Source organism: Pimephales promelas, chromosome 18, assembly GCF_988280905.1.
Source record: "Pimephales promelas chromosome 18, fPimPro1.hap1.1, whole genome shotgun sequence".
NCBI lineage: Eukaryota > Metazoa > Chordata > Actinopteri > Cypriniformes > Leuciscidae > Pimephales > Pimephales promelas.
The window spans coordinates 11,093,136-11,108,710 of NC_142786.1; the positions used below are offsets into that span (position 1 = coordinate 11,093,136).

A 15,575-nucleotide genomic window follows, 5' to 3' on the forward strand; every position below is an offset into this window, starting at 1 on the left:
CATTTATGTTAGATGCAATTAATGCCACGTTATGTTTTGTTGTTATGTTCTTTTAAATATTAAACATTCTAAGCAAATGTTTGTTTGTTTAAATCCTGGAAGCAATCCTTAGTGAATCAAAGAAAAGAAAAATTCATGCGAATATTCATCTTAGTAAATATTCATGTTCATTATCTAATAGATATCACCTCAGGGAATATTCATGACATTTATATTTAATGGGGGTCCTCCAGCAAAACTGTGCCCTTGTGCCCATTCAACCTCTGTCGTTAATGCTGAGAGTTGTTTTGAAAAAAAAAAAAGAATCTGCAATGTCACTAACAAGAAATAATTATCTGAATCTCTTGATTAATGCATATAATAAAGAAGATGACCTCTCTTTTCCCTGAGATCCCCTATAATAGTCTTGTGCTGGTGATCTGAGTGTTTAATTATGATGCATGGAGTGAGCTGAAAATATTTGTGTGTGAAGAGGAGTGTGTGCATGTTTGTGTGTTTAGACTTCAAAGATTCGTCTGACTCATAAAGAGTCGATCACATCTGGGCTCCAGGGGTTTTCTGATGCCTGTTTAAGTGCCTGTACATTCAAGCATCCCTAAATTTAGCAATTAGTGAATTACAGTAATGTAACATTTAAGAAAAACTCTAGATCAATATGAGTGGATGTGAGAGTCATGTGTGTGTTTAATGTGATGATGAGCAAGTGCATATATCTGTATCAAAACAATAAGCTGAAACACAAAAGTGGGAAAAACATTTTTTATTGGGAACATGCAAAATACAGTCCTTGTTGCTGGAGTAAGCAAGCATACACACACACACACATATACTCTGAAGAGAAGGAAGAAGAAAAGAAAGAAATGCGTGAAAGGAAAAGAGAAATGTGTCTAATACAACACCATAAGTACACACATCTGAAAGGGACTTTATTATTATAGATTAAGAAACTCTGCAGAACCAATGTCAAGAAACCTGTAGAAAATAGCAAAAACAAATAATCCCTAAATACTGTATTCACAGAATTGAGTCCATTCCACATGCTTTCCAATAAATATTCCTTCATTTATAGAGCTATATACAATACACTTAATTATGTAACATTTGTAAGTCGTAAAGGCCTCACATCAAAAATAGTTAAAAAATAAATACACTACGGTTCAAAAGTTTGGGGTCGGTGAGATTTGTATTTAATTTTTCTACTTTTATTCAGCAAAGTTACAGTATAGACATTCAAAATATTACAAAAGATTTCCATTTCAATTTAATACTGCTCTTTTGAAATTTCTATTCACCAAATCTGAATATTAGAATGATTTCTGAAGGAAAGATCATAAGACACTGAAGATTGAAGAAATTGCTGCAGAAAATTCAGCTTTGCTATCTCAGGAATACATAACATTTATAAAAATAAATAAATAAATTAATTAAAACCCCTAAAATCTACTGCCTCCAAACTTTTTGTAAGTAAATGAAATAATGCAATTAAATAGTTGCACTCCGGATTATAGAGGACTAACAGTGTTTATACTAACTGAGCATTGGTCTGGCCAAAAACTGATAATCACTTGCCTCCTAAACTATTACGCATAGGAATATTATTTGGACTATATAGCCCTTATATAGCAGGTCCACCAAATATAAAGTAATGATATCTAGCAATAAATAAATAAATAAATAAATAAAATAAAAACCCATTAACGAAGTTGGAATCAGTCTGGCATCTGAATCTAAAGGAACACCGTCCACAGTTTTCGGCTTTTCTTCCATTTACAGAGTTACAGCAGACCAAAAGGTGCTTGCAGATTGGTTTGGTTGCAGTGAAAGCAATCTATTCCACTGTTAAAGCTGCACTCAGTGGTCATTAAAAAGTTTTACAAAACATTAATCGTAATTTATAAATGTTTAAAATCATCTCACAGGAGAGTGGGTCGCTTCATGACTCATGAGTGCAGCCATGTTGAGATCACATGACCAACTGACCTCTCATTTTATATTGGTAACTCCCCTGTTATCAGACACTTTCACTCATGGAACAAAATATTCATGGCTGACTGCAAATAGATTGTTTCGGCATCAGTGACTGCAGTGCAAAGAAACACATTAAAAATTTTGTTTCCTAAAGCTGCCGTGCTGTCGGCAGCATTTTTTTGATCATATTCAGTGAAATCGACACTACAATCTGACAGAACAACATAAGTGGTTTTAGAAAAAAAACAGAGCGTTTTTTGGAGTTTTTTTTTTCTAACTCCACCTGGAGCGCGTTATTTGTTTTGCAAAAATCCACCGCTCCCGGTTCAACAGGTCCAATCAGCGCAGGGGGGTGTGAGATCTGACTGTCAATCACAGGTCATGCACACACCACCTCTCGCGCAAGTTACAGTCGGATCTGCATTTTGAAAGGTGGAGATTTACGTGATCTATTTGGGTTCAAGCTGGATACAGAGGTTGCAAGTTCGTTAGCTTTGTTTGCACTGAAATCCATGTGAACGTGACGTTAGGTGTATAAACATGTCCAGATGAAGGAATAAAGTTCGGCTTTTTGGAAGAATGTTGATGGATGCTGATGAGACGGGCGCGTTCGCAGTAAAGCTTGTGCACACTCACGGGCGAGCACGAACTCTGTGGGAGCCTCCTGGGAGGGTATTCGTTGATAGTGGGGAGGGGCATGAGAGTTGTAAACATTCAAAATGTTGCCTAAGTCCACTCAATCTGCCAGACTTGCCGACTGCAGCTAACCTTAAATTGTGTTCATATTCATTAAACTAACGAGAAATCATAAAAAACTCACATCAAAGCACCTGAACAAATGTATACTGTATTTAGTGTATGTATTATATTTATTATTTTCAGTAGCTATCATAAATCTCCGCCCAAACAGCTTTGAAATACATAACCCTCTTTCTTGTTTATTTAATTTGAACATAAAAATCGATAACGACTGTTTCTTGTAACTTTTACCTCTGTAAAAATAAATAAATAAATATTGGCAACAACTAGGTAGTGATGTTCATAGCTATACACTCAAGATTATGTAATTGCTAAATTCGACAAATTTGGACAGTCAGGCTAAAAGTGTGTTATAGGAGTATAGGGCTTTTTTGTCAGGGGAGAATTTTTGTTTTTGTAATTACACCTTTAATCTTGGATTATTCCTGACCCTGCTTTGGTGGAAAATAAATAGAGTCGACTCTGAGAAACCTGGAATTTAAAGGGGGGTTTGATTGCGATTGCACTTTTTTGATTTTAAATAGTGTGTAATGTTGCTGTTGGTGCATGAACAGTATCTGCAAAGTTGCAGCGCTGAAAGTTCAGTGTAAGCAGAGGTATCATCTTTTAAAAATTAGAAAGTTTAATATCTACAAAAACGACTCGATTGGGACTACAGTTGGGTTTTAGATGTCACTAACCCACACATTTACATCAACCCCTCCCTCCGGAATATGCAAAAAAGGGCATGAGCATATTTCTGCGGCTAGTCGAGTGTGTTGTTTTCACCCAGCTGTCAGGTCTTCTGTGTTTGAGCTTCCCACGAACGCTGTACTTCGTCAACAATTTAATAAAAAAAAATTTAAACACAATTTATGCTTGATTATGTTCCTGAAAAGGACGATCGTAATTTAGCTCTCTGTGCTGCGCAAATTTTACGGGAGACAGCTTCCAGAATCTCCACGAATTCAACACCGGATTCAACAAGAAACTGTTACTAAAACATGAAACAGTTCCAGCTTTAAAACCTGAGGCAGCAGTTGTTGGGCCACAACGTGTAAGTAGGCTAAGACTTAATCATTTTAAATGTATTTGCATGTATATTTCCAGACGTAGCCTTGTGTTTTATTTTTTTCAAATGCCAGCGCTGGCTTTATAGCCACTAGGCTACTAATTATGCTATTTTGTGTCTATGGACCTGAATTTTGTATAAGTACTAATGTTGTAAATGTATTTTTCATGAATATATGCTTTATGACGTTATTTTCGATTTGATCAAGAACGTAAACTAATGCCAACGCTGTTTGAGTATAACATTAGTAGCCATTCAGTTGCCATTGTTGCCAGTCAGATGCTATTGTGTAAAACAAACGTGTATAAAGTTAAAAAATGTAGCAGATTATAATTCAGAAACGTTTAGTAAGAGCCGTGTGTGGTGAGGTTCTGCTTGACTCTCTTCATCGCTGCTTTTCTAGGTCTGATTCTGCCTCAAACTGATACTGCAGCGCATGCACTTTTCGCCCGTAAAGGTAATGGGCGTTAATCTTCCGGACTACGTGAGCGACAGTTTAGCCAATCACAACACACCGGCCCAAACTAACCAATCTGAGCCCACTGCCTGTTTCTGAGGGAGTGGTTTCATAGACTCAGGAAGTCAACCAGTCGTTCAGAGGACAGAGGAGAGCACGGCTTACAATAAAGGTGAAGTTTATGAAAAATAAGACTTTTTAAAACCCCTCCCTTTAAAACCCCTCAATAACATGTAGGTCAGAATTAATTTTATTCATTGGGAATTGATTGGATCAATGGAGTTTGCAAATTGCTGTGATCACATGTGAGTGAAAGTTTGCTGTAAGAGAGGTATTCAGAGAAGACATGTTTTGGCGGTAGGGAAGGGAAATTAAGAGGGCACGTGAATTAAAAAAATGATGTGCACAAATAAATCGTTTGGAGTAAACATGACAATGTTCCATAACAAAAAACAAAACAAGAACTGTCGACTTTGATTTCATGGTGACTTGAAGTCCTAGACAACTGCCATATTCGCCGGGCAAACCAAAGAAAAAAAAAGACTGAGTGAACCTTTAATTTCACTAACATCTGCCTAAGAAGAACTGAACAGTAGTGGACATTTTTGCCCAATGCTATTGAAAACCTGAGTGAAATAAACAACAACAACAACAACAAAGATGGACCTGCTTGTGGATACCTATACTGATGCAGCAAGCTCTGAAATGATCAATGTAGATATCTTGAAGCTGAGACTCTGTCGCTGCTCATATGGCTGTGCGTAGCTCAGGGACTGAATGCCCTGGAAGACTCATAGTCCGACAGGCATTTGGGCTTGATGCCTTTACCATTGTAGTAATCCACCACTTGATTGGGAACCTCAGCCAGCACACTTTTAGCCAGCGCTGCAGGAGAGGCCTGTGTGGAACAAAAGACAATTGGCAAGGATGAGAGAAACAAATATAGATGAAATCTCACACTTTCTTGTGCTTGAGTAAGTGATACAGGAAAGGTGTCACTCCTATTTCTCTCTGTCTGCAAAACAGGTGGAGACAGACCGATGAAAACACAGCAGGACAGAACTAAAAATAAATGCGCACACACACACACACTGTTTCTCGCTGAAGCATTCGTATCGGACAGCCAACTTCACACCTCCAGAGCTGCGCTATATTTATGAATTGTGTGATATTGCAGAAGTTGACCTGAGGTAGCAAGTTTCCTCACAGCAGTTCTCTTGACTGCGGAGAAAAGCAAAACAAAACCCTTCTCTGGAGTTTAGTGCACAAGAAGCCTTGTACCAAAGGTTCAACAAATCAAATGAAAAACCTACCTGAAGATTTAAAAACACAACTACACCTCCAGACACATAAAAACTAAAAAAATACAGCATAATCATCAAATAATCTGAAGAATCGAACAAGAGTTTTTTGCCAAAAACTTGCCATTGGCCACACTGCAAGGTTGTGGGTGTTACGGTCGTGTGGTACTGGAAGCACAAGGAGATGAGGGATAACAGGAAAAAGGATCTGCAATAAACAAAACTTAGGTACCACAATCTCACACTTTACATAAACGAGAACGGAACAGGAGTGAGGAGAACACAGGTGCTGCGTCCCAATTCGCTTACTTATACTACGCCAAAAGTATCTACTCATTTTGTGAATAAAAAGTACATACTTTTGAGTGTGTAGCAAAACAGTATAGGCAAGCTTTGGGACATACTATCACGTCATCTTTAACGGACAGCTCTGTCGCGTGCAGCGTGCATCCTGTCACTGTAAACTGCCCTGTCAATCATCTTGTCACAGTTAAAATCCTCCATTCTATCTAATTTAATTTCCTACCGTTTCGGAGCACGTTCATCTGCCAGTAGTGTCTTTCATGCGGACACTCTCCTCGTGTTTGCAATTTGAATATAATGATGCATTTAAAAAGTAATGGCTAAACGTATCTTTACAAAAGTTCACAATGCTTCTGCATATGCAATATAATGTGGACAACATTGAATAAATTCATTTGTCAGGTTAGATACTGATAATTATTTTTATAACTGATAATTATTATTACTTTCTTAATTTAAACACTGCAAAAACTGACTGTATCATCTTTGGTAACCCAAATGGTTCAGCTGTGAATCTGGGGGTTTTGACTCCATATGTTAAGCCCGCTGTTAGAAATTTAGGGGTTACTTTTGACCACAACATGAAATTTTACATGCAAATCAGTAATGTTGTCAAAACGAGTTTTTTCCAGCTTCGCCTTTTGTCTAAAGTTAAACCTTTTCTTAACAGGCATGACCTGGAAAAAGTGATTCATGCCTTTATTAGCTCGAGGTTGGATTATTGCAATGCTCTTGGTTTAAATCAAAGCTCCATCTCACGACTTCAACTTGTGCAAAACGCTGCTGCTCGGTTTTTAACCAATACATCTAAGCGTACTCACATCACTCCCGTCCTTTATAATTTGCATTGGCTTCCAGTACAGTATCGAATTAATTTCAAGATTTTGCTGTTTGTTTTCAAGGCCCTAAATGGTTTGGCCCCGGAGTACTTATCCGAGATGTTGACCCTGCGTGAGCACAGCAGGTTGTTAAGGTCTTCAAACCAATTGGTGCTGGAAGTCCCAAGGTCGAGGTATAAGCGATGGGTTGATCAGGCATTTGCTGTTGCTGCACCGAGACTTTGGAACAAGCTACCCCCTGATATTCGCACTATTACGGATGAAACTACTTTTAGATCTAAACTTAAAACCCACTTATTTAGAATGGCTTTTAATACGCAGTAGTGGTGGGACAATGTCTTTTTCTTGTTTATGTTGTTATATGTATCTATACTTGTGTATTGGGCTGTTTTATCATGTTTTATTACTTTTATGATGTGAAGCACTTTGGATTCCTGACGGTTGTGTAAAGCGCTATAGAAATAAACGTTGATTGATAATTAATCACTCAAAGCTCTTTATCTAAACCTCTCTATACAGCCGCGGGACCAGTGCGGGATTCGCACGTCCTCCGTCTGTAGTTTTTTTTAAACACTTTTTACTTGTGTTTGTAGTTCTAACCGAATCCTCGTCCACCGCGCAATGGTTTGTGGGCAATATCAGCCATTAGATGTTGCATCAATCTACACTTTGGATTCTGACCGGATATAGTACACCATCCGGGTATCTTTGAAAAACTCATTTCAACATACTACGATTTGGGACGTATTAATTCTGTTTTCGAATACTATTTAGGACGGATAGTATGCGAATTGGGATGCAGCAAGGGTTTAAATACACTAGAACAGACAAGGGGAACAAGGCACAGCTGGGGCAAATTAACCTAACACAGGTGAAGGGACTGAATACAAATGAGGAGCGGGAAAATAGAAACAGGACTGAACCAAATACACAAAGAATGGGGGACCACAGGACACACATGTAACATTACGCCCCCTCCCGAAAAGGCGTGACCTCGTGCCATAGAACTTCAATGGGGTGGGCACCCTGGAGGCTGAACAGGGCGAGGCCTATCCAGAGCGCTGAGGGCGTGACCAGGGCGGAGCAGGATGAGGGCGTGGCGGAGCAGGCTGAGGGCATGACCAGGGCGGAGCAGGACGTGGGCGTGGCAGAGCAGGCTGAGGGCGTGACCAGGGCGGAGCAGGATGTGGCCAGGGCGGAGCAGGATGTGGATATGGTGGAGCAGGCTGAGGGCGTGGCTAGGGAGGAGCAGGCTGAGGCCTTGCCAGGATGGTGAAGACCCTTCAGGCGGCCACGGCGGAGCAGGCTGAGGCCTTACCAGGATGGTGAAGACCCTTCAGGCGACCACGGCGGTGAAGACCCTTCAGGCGACCACGGCGGTGAGGACCCTTCGGGGCGGCCGTGGCTGTGAAGACCCCTCGGGCGGCCGTGGCAGAGAGGATCCCTCGGACGGCCGTGGCTGGGACATTGCCTCCCCCCCCCCCCCAAAAAAAAAGCAGACAGGGCATGAACAGTCTCTAGCGGGGCTGTCTCGGCGGGACGAGACTCTGGCGGGGCTGTCTCGGCGGGGCAAGACTCTGGCTGGACGGTCTCTGGCTCGTCGTGGCTGACGCAAAGCTCTGGCTCGCCGGGGCTGACATGAAGCTCTGGCTCGTCGGGGCTGACGGGCGGGACCAGCGGCGAAGGCTCTGGAGGGATCTCGATGGGACGAGGCTTTGGAGGGACAGTGGTCTCGATGGGACGGGACTCTGGCTGTACAGTCACGGTGGGGCGTGACACTGGAATGATGGCCCACTTGGCAGCACGTATAGACATCAGCAGGGTTTTGGACATGCTGGAAATCAGCCCTGGATGGCCATAAACGGATCTGGTGTCTGACCTGACAGTTGGCTCAAGTCTGGCGTTCAGGTTCTCAGGCTGGGCGGGCGAGATGTGCACTGGCTCTGGGTGGGTGGTTTCCTCTCCGTGGGTGTCGCAGGGCCCAACGGTAAATGGCAACCCATTATGGAGAAGCACCCACTCGACAAAAGTCTCAAAGTTCTCTCGAGGTCCCACACCGGGCAGGCATGCCTTTGTCTCAGCATTGAGGCCAGAATGGAAGAAAACATTCATTGAGCGATCTGGAAAAGAGCTAAGGCACGCCAGGTCGAGATAAGCCGCGGTGTGGGCCTCAAGAGATTGCTGGCCTTGTTCCAGCAAAATCAGCTGCATTGTGGCATCCGTAGTTGGTTGTGGTCCGTTCTTCTGTTACGGTCGTGTGGTACTGGAAGCACGAGGAGACGAGGGATAACACGAAAAAGGATCTTTAATAAACAAAACTTAGGTACCACAATCTCACACTTTACATAAACGAGAACGGACCAGGAGTGAGGAGAACACAGGGTTTAAATTGCCAGCAGCCATATCACCCTGTAGCCCAAGACTGGTTGCCCACTAAAGCTAAGCAGGACTGAGCCTGGTTAGTACCTGGATGGGAGACCTTCTGAGAAAGCCAGGTTGCTGCTGGAAGAGGTGTTAGTGAGGCCAGCAGGGGGTGCTCACCCTGTGGTCTGTGTGGGTCCTAATGCCCCAGTATAGTAATGGGGATACTATACTGTCAAAGAGCACAGTCCTTCGGATGAGACGTTAAGGTCCTGACTCTCTGTGGGCATTAAAAATCCCAGGTTGTCTTTCGAAAGAGTAGGGGTGTAACCCCGGCATCCTGGCCAAATTTGCCCAGTGGCCTCTGTCCATCATGGCCTCCTAATCATCCCCATCTATACCAATTGGCTTCATCACTGTCTCCTCTCCACCAGTAAGCTGGTGTGTGGTGAGTGTTCTGTCGCACTATGGCTGCCGTCGCATCATCCAGGTGGATGCTGCACACTGGTGGTGGTTGAGGAGATTCCACTCTCTATGTAAAGCGCTTTGAGTGCCGAGAAAAGCGCTATATAAATGTAATGAATTATTATTATTATTATTAAATACACTAGAACAGACAAGGGGATCAAGGCACAGCTGGGGCAAATTAACCTAACACAAGTGAAGGGACTGAATACAAACGAGGAGTGGGAAAATAGAAACAGGACTGAACCAAATACACAAAGAATGGGGGACCACAGGACACACATGTAACAGTGGGAGGGACAACTCAAAATATTGGAGAAAAATACCAACTTTTTGATGCCACAGACACCCACAATCCCTAAAATATAAACGCATGAATATATCTTCAGTATAAAAATTTTATAATTATGTAAAATAATAATAATTTAGAATAAAACAAATAACTCGAAAAGCATGGACTATATGAGAGAAATTTAGCAATTCAAACAATAATAAATAAAAGCAGGTAAGTGTTGTGAAAATGCATGATCTGTGTGTGCCATGTATAATTATGCGCTATTAGTTTATTTAAGCAATAATCTAATGTAACTGTATTAAAATGAATTCTGAATTGCCAATGCGATCCATTTTAGGATCAAATATAACAACTGAATAATAACTTTATGACATAAATAAATAAAATTACACCTTCATTAATGATATACCAGACTTTTGAGATCAATTTGTCTAATTTTTATTCACATAGGCTTTATATAAATAAATAAAAAAAATATTGAATGGCATAAAAAAACAAAACTGAACGTTGCATGAACCAAACTTCAGAGGCAAAGATATTGCTGAGTAAAAGCAGCAAAGAATACGCCTAACTTCACTTAAAGAAAAGTTTTCATAATGAAGACTGTTCTACATGAACGATTTCTCACTCCTTAATTAAGCTAAACAGGGCGGCAAAATCATTGAGCTTTGAAGTTTCCCTTCCCTGTGTTCCAGCGTCGAGATGCTTGTTATTGGAGCTCAGACAGACAGCTGTGAGAGCAACGCACTGACCTGAGAGAAGAGAGAGATGAAAAGAAACCAGGATGCCTTCAGATGTACGGCATCCTCTTGTAGTTTGGTTTCCTGACTATGCCCTGACCGGAGGTACCATACAGTTTTTTAAATAAGAAAACCTGGCATGAATCACGTTTTCATTAGACACATCCGTCCATACGCTTACATTTACAAGGCATCCAGTAAAACCTTCAGGCTTTGCTTTCTATATGGTTGGGCTATATCCTGACAGGATTCTTTTAATGCGATTTCAATTCATAAACAGATTTGTGCAGAAACATTCTGTTATTCCAACATGAGTGTGAGTAAATAATGACAGAATTTATTGAATGAAGTATTCATTTTGGATACTGCTGTTTTATACTCACATGTTTGAAGTTGCGGAATGGCACAAATTGCACAATGTCCCTCAGGACGGGTTCTCCTTTAGGAGAGCGGAGGATTCCATCATCACCGTCCAGCATCTGCATGTCGCTGAAATCCGCACTGCCTATGCCGACGATGATGACGGACATGGGCAGGTGGGAGGCGTGAACGATGGCCTCTCGTGTATCTGCCATGTCTGTGATTACTCCATCCGTCAGGATTAGCAGTATAAAGTATTCCTGATGAACAGAGAATATAATAAATGAATAAAGTGATGAATAAAAATGTGAGAGAACATTTAGAAATTGACACAAATATGATCACCAGGTGTGTGTCTATCTTGCGCTCAAAGCCAAATTAGAAATTAAGAAATTAAATTACTCTAAACTAATTTTCAGCATACTGTATACGGCACTAAATTAGCCAATGGGGCATTATTTTATCAATAATAAAATGAAATTATAAAGTATCTTCTGAGAACAAGCCCTAACTTCGAATGCAGTGGCAGTTTGCTTCTCAAAAAATGTATATACACAAGTTTCCGGGGGGTGCTCCTGTAAAAAATAAAGTGGGTGAAACTTCCGGCAAGGCGGCAGAAGTAGCATTCCAATGGTATTTTCAGGGGGGTAATCCATCGACCGGAAGTTGAAGCCTCGCGGGAGCTGCCATCTTGTAGCAGAACTTCACTTGTGTTAGCATTCCCATTGACTCCCATTCATTTTGGCGTCACTTTGACAGCGAATAACTTTACATCTGAGGCGTTTGAAGACCCCATTTGTCCTTTATTTATTTCTAAAGAAACACGACAATGTACAGTATAAAAGGCTCCATTACCTTGTAGCTTATGTTATGGCCCCGAGGAAGCAGTTTTAGTGAAAGTAGGCTAACGACTGCGTCATACCCATGCGACGCTCTGTCGCACAGTAGAGAGATTATCATATGGACAGGAGGAGAACGTTTGAAGACCCCATTTGTCCTTTATTTATTTCTAAAGAAACACGACAATGTATAAAAGGCTCCAGTACCTTGTAGCTTATGTTATGGCCCCCTAGAAGCAGTTTTAGTGAAAGTAGGCTAACGATTGCATCATACCCACGCGACTCTCTGTTGCACAGTAGAGAGATTATCGTATGGACAGGAGGAGAAGCTTGCACGCAATCGGGGAAACGTGGAGACAAAATGACAAAATAATTAATCAGAATACCTAGCAAAAATGTCTTCTGCTCCTCGCTCATGGACAGCTCCTACTCACACTCTCCGCCTCTGCATTTTTCGGAAGGGAATGATTCAGATTTCCCATGCCACAGCACTAGAAGACAGACGGTTGCTCTAGTCACATCTACGTCGTCAAGCTCTGTTTGAGTCTGCGCGTCAGAGACGGAAGTGCTAAAAATAAAAAATAAAAAAAAATCGCCAAAAACGGGCTTCAATCGTCTCAATGGAATTCCAATGAGATGGCTCCATCCATTTCTTTTACTGTCTATGGGTATTTTGTGTGTTAGTTAGCGAAGAGGCTAGCTGTTTTTCTGAGAATTATTTTACTATTTAAAGACGCAAATCTTTATGAGAGATGTCGTTACGGAGCTCAGGGACAACATGTGCTGTTCGCGGTTGTACGTATAACCGGACTAAACTAATTCAGTGGCTTAAACGTGATTGTTTTGAACATAAGCTGAAAACGAGATCACACAGTGATCCTACCAACGACTGTAGTTTCCATCACCTCCCAAAAGACGACGAATCTTCCTGTGTACATTTGTTTAAATTCTTAATATTCTATAAACTCTCTTAGCATGTGATTGGCTGTTAGCTACTGATGTTACACCTAAACTCAGGATCAAAGCCTGAGTTGACAATACCAAATGTGCCAGTTAATGTATTCAAGTAGCACATTCATTTATAATTTTGAATAAACTCCAAAGCACAATGACTAAGTTTGTATTTTTTATTTTAATTGTTTGTCAGCTCACACGACTGTCTGTCACCATGCCTTGATAAGTATTGATAATATGTTATTATAATACTCCCAACCAACTACTGCGGAGGGTAAAGGTACTGTTATTTCACCCTTTTTAATTTTGCTGAGGTTGTGTTCCCACATCGTTAGCTAGTTTGGATCGCTATAACTTGAATGACTGTCAACTGTTGAATAAACGAGTGTCAAGCATGTCAAGTCCATGGTCAAGTCGCGCTTTGTTTACTTCGAACCGGAAGATGCGCCCACTTTTCACGCAAGGCCTCATGGGGCGCAGTGTTGGGAGTAACGCATTACAAAAGTAATACATTACAGTAACATATTACTTTTTGCTGTAACACAGTAGTGTAAGGCATTACTAATCAATTTTCAGTAATATTTTAGTCGTTACATGTTCAGTGAGGCTTGTATTACAGTGTATTGTCTGCTTTTACTTCTTAAAGGCAACAGAGATATGTGAAAGTTTTAAAGCAGTCTTTTAGTGCCAGTTCAGAGCGGTCGCGTCTGTAACATTGTTTTTTCCTCATAAATGCGAACACGAAAACTAAAATAAAATGAATATTTTAAGTTCTATGGAGACTGGAGAGCCAACCCTTCCTCATCCGATTTGCGCAGTGTAATTAACAGAATTACAAAAAATATATTTTGCCTCCTATTTTTTTGTCACGCATGAATGTGTGTCTTTTCCCTAATATTAAAAATAAAACATAGACTGATATTTGTCTAATGTCTGGAGTCCTTTAAGGAAATAGCCTATATACGTTTCAATACATGTATTTTCTGAGAATTTTTATTTCAAGTTTTGACTGCAAATGTCATCATGTCCATAATGCTGGACCCAATTAAATAATTTATCCTCAACTAGTTTTGTGGTGTAGGTCTACGTATTTTATAATGTTAACTTCAAATAATACTAATAGCCTAATTTAAAGATAAGGCAGCATTGGATATGGAGGGTAAGGAGAATAACGCTGGAGTTGGAAGAGGTGTGTCGCGATTCTGTAGGTTCGTTGATCTGAGTCGTGTGGCGAATCGCGATTTCGGTTTCATATTGCATATCGTTACAGCCCCAAAGTTAAGTTCTACTTACATATTTTGGTGAAAGTAACTCAAAAGTAATACATGCATTATGTAATGTAACGCATTACAATTCTGAGACAGTAATATTGTAAGGTAATGAATTACTTTTAAATAACAGTAACAAGTAATACCTAATGTATTACAGTTTGGAAGTAACTTGCACAACACTGATGGGGCGTAGGAAACTTGTGGATAGTTTTTTAAAACAAGGATGTTTTAAAATTTTACAAGAAAGTGAGACAAAAATTCTGATAAACTGATAATGTTGATGCTTTATGTACATGTGAGAGTACGCTCACACACACACACACACACACATCAGCAACTTTGGTTGTTTTTACAAGGCGGCAACAGCAGTAAAGCAGATGGTGTCAATACGGTGCTGAGCAGAAATTAATCTCTTCAGTCCAATAAAGTGTGTTCTCTCTCTCTCTCTCTCTCTCTCTCTCTGAGCGGAAGTTGAGTGGATGCGAGACTGGAGCGTGCCTGTTTTTTGCGTGAGTGTTTTTCTGTCTTTCTCTCTCTTTTTCTTTATTTTGAGTTTGTTTAAGGTTTTGTTGTCGTTAGTGGTGTGTTTTATTTGGGTTAGTTTGTTGGTGACGGCGGCGACCGGTGAAACCGGGAGTCATGCCGGCTCGAGGTGTGGGAGTTTTGGGGCTGGAAACGCTCGCGCGTCAACATGCTTTTAAACTTTGCCCAACCGTAGACTGTTCTGTGGAGGATTGCGCCCTGGCAGTCGGAGGAGTTATTGGTTATGAAAGCATTAAATCCGCGTCTAGGATGAACAACGGAGTTGTGATTTTTGTTGATAGTTTTGACAAAGTAGCAACAATTGTTGAACAAGGTGTAACGGTTAAAGACAGCTATTGGTTCAAGCGGTGCCGCTCGTTAATCCAGCAAAGAAGATCATTTTGTCGCAAGTCCCTCCGTTCATTAGTAACGAAATGTTAGAGAGGGAACTGTCGAGACATGGGCAGCTGATGTCACCGATCAAAACAATTGGACTTGGCTATAAATCTCCGCATTTGAGACATGTTGTTTCTTTTAGAAGGCAGGTTTTTATGATTCTAAAAAACAACAATGAAGAATTAAATCTAGTGTTTAAGTTCAGAGTAGATGATTACGACTACAATGTTTATGTGACGTCAGAGAAAATGAAATGTTTTGGATGTGGAATGGAGGGTCACCTCATACGATCGTGTCCATAAAAATCCCCTGCTGAAATAAATAATAAGACCATAGTGGGTGAGTCAAGAACATTTCAGAGACAAAAACAAAATGAATTAAATGAATTTCAGGGACAAAAATTGAGCAAAAACAAACAAGTTACAAGGACAAAAACAGAATGGAGGAAATTAATCTCAATGTAAATTAAATGAAAATCAGGGACAAAAACTGAGTGAAGCAAATGAAATTCAGGAACAAAGACTCAATCAGATGAAACTCAGGGGAAAAAAAACTGACTGGATTAAAACGTTCCCAGGGGCAAAAAAGGATTGAATCAGAAGGAATAAAATTGAACAAGTCACATAAAGTACAGAAGCTTGAACAAAATAAAGGGCCAACACAGAAAAAGGATGAGATATTTCAGGTTCCCTCT

The 15,575-nt window shown here is 40.5% G+C and overlaps 1 protein-coding gene across 5 annotated transcripts in view; it reads right to left on the reverse strand.

Moving 5' to 3' along the window:
* Nucleotides 1-745: 745 nt before the first annotated feature.
* The window catches only part of cpne4b (copine 4b), a 100,588-nt gene continuing 85,758 nt past the window's right edge, over nt 746-15,575 (reverse strand). For 4 of the 5 annotated variants that reach the window (XM_089123222.1, XM_039678893.2, XM_089123224.1 and 1 more), the window contains 2 exons: nt 10,923-11,159; nt 746-5,133 (listed from right to left, as the gene is read on the reverse strand). In XM_089123222.1, the coding sequence (XP_088979348.1) occupies nt 5,002-5,133; nt 10,923-11,159 (369 nt within the window). In that variant the 3' untranslated portion in view covers nt 746-5,001. Of the gene's footprint in view, nt 5,134-8,349; nt 10,552-10,922; nt 11,160-15,575 lie in introns of those variants that run through there. The other variant, XM_089123223.1, reaches the window with a different exon arrangement.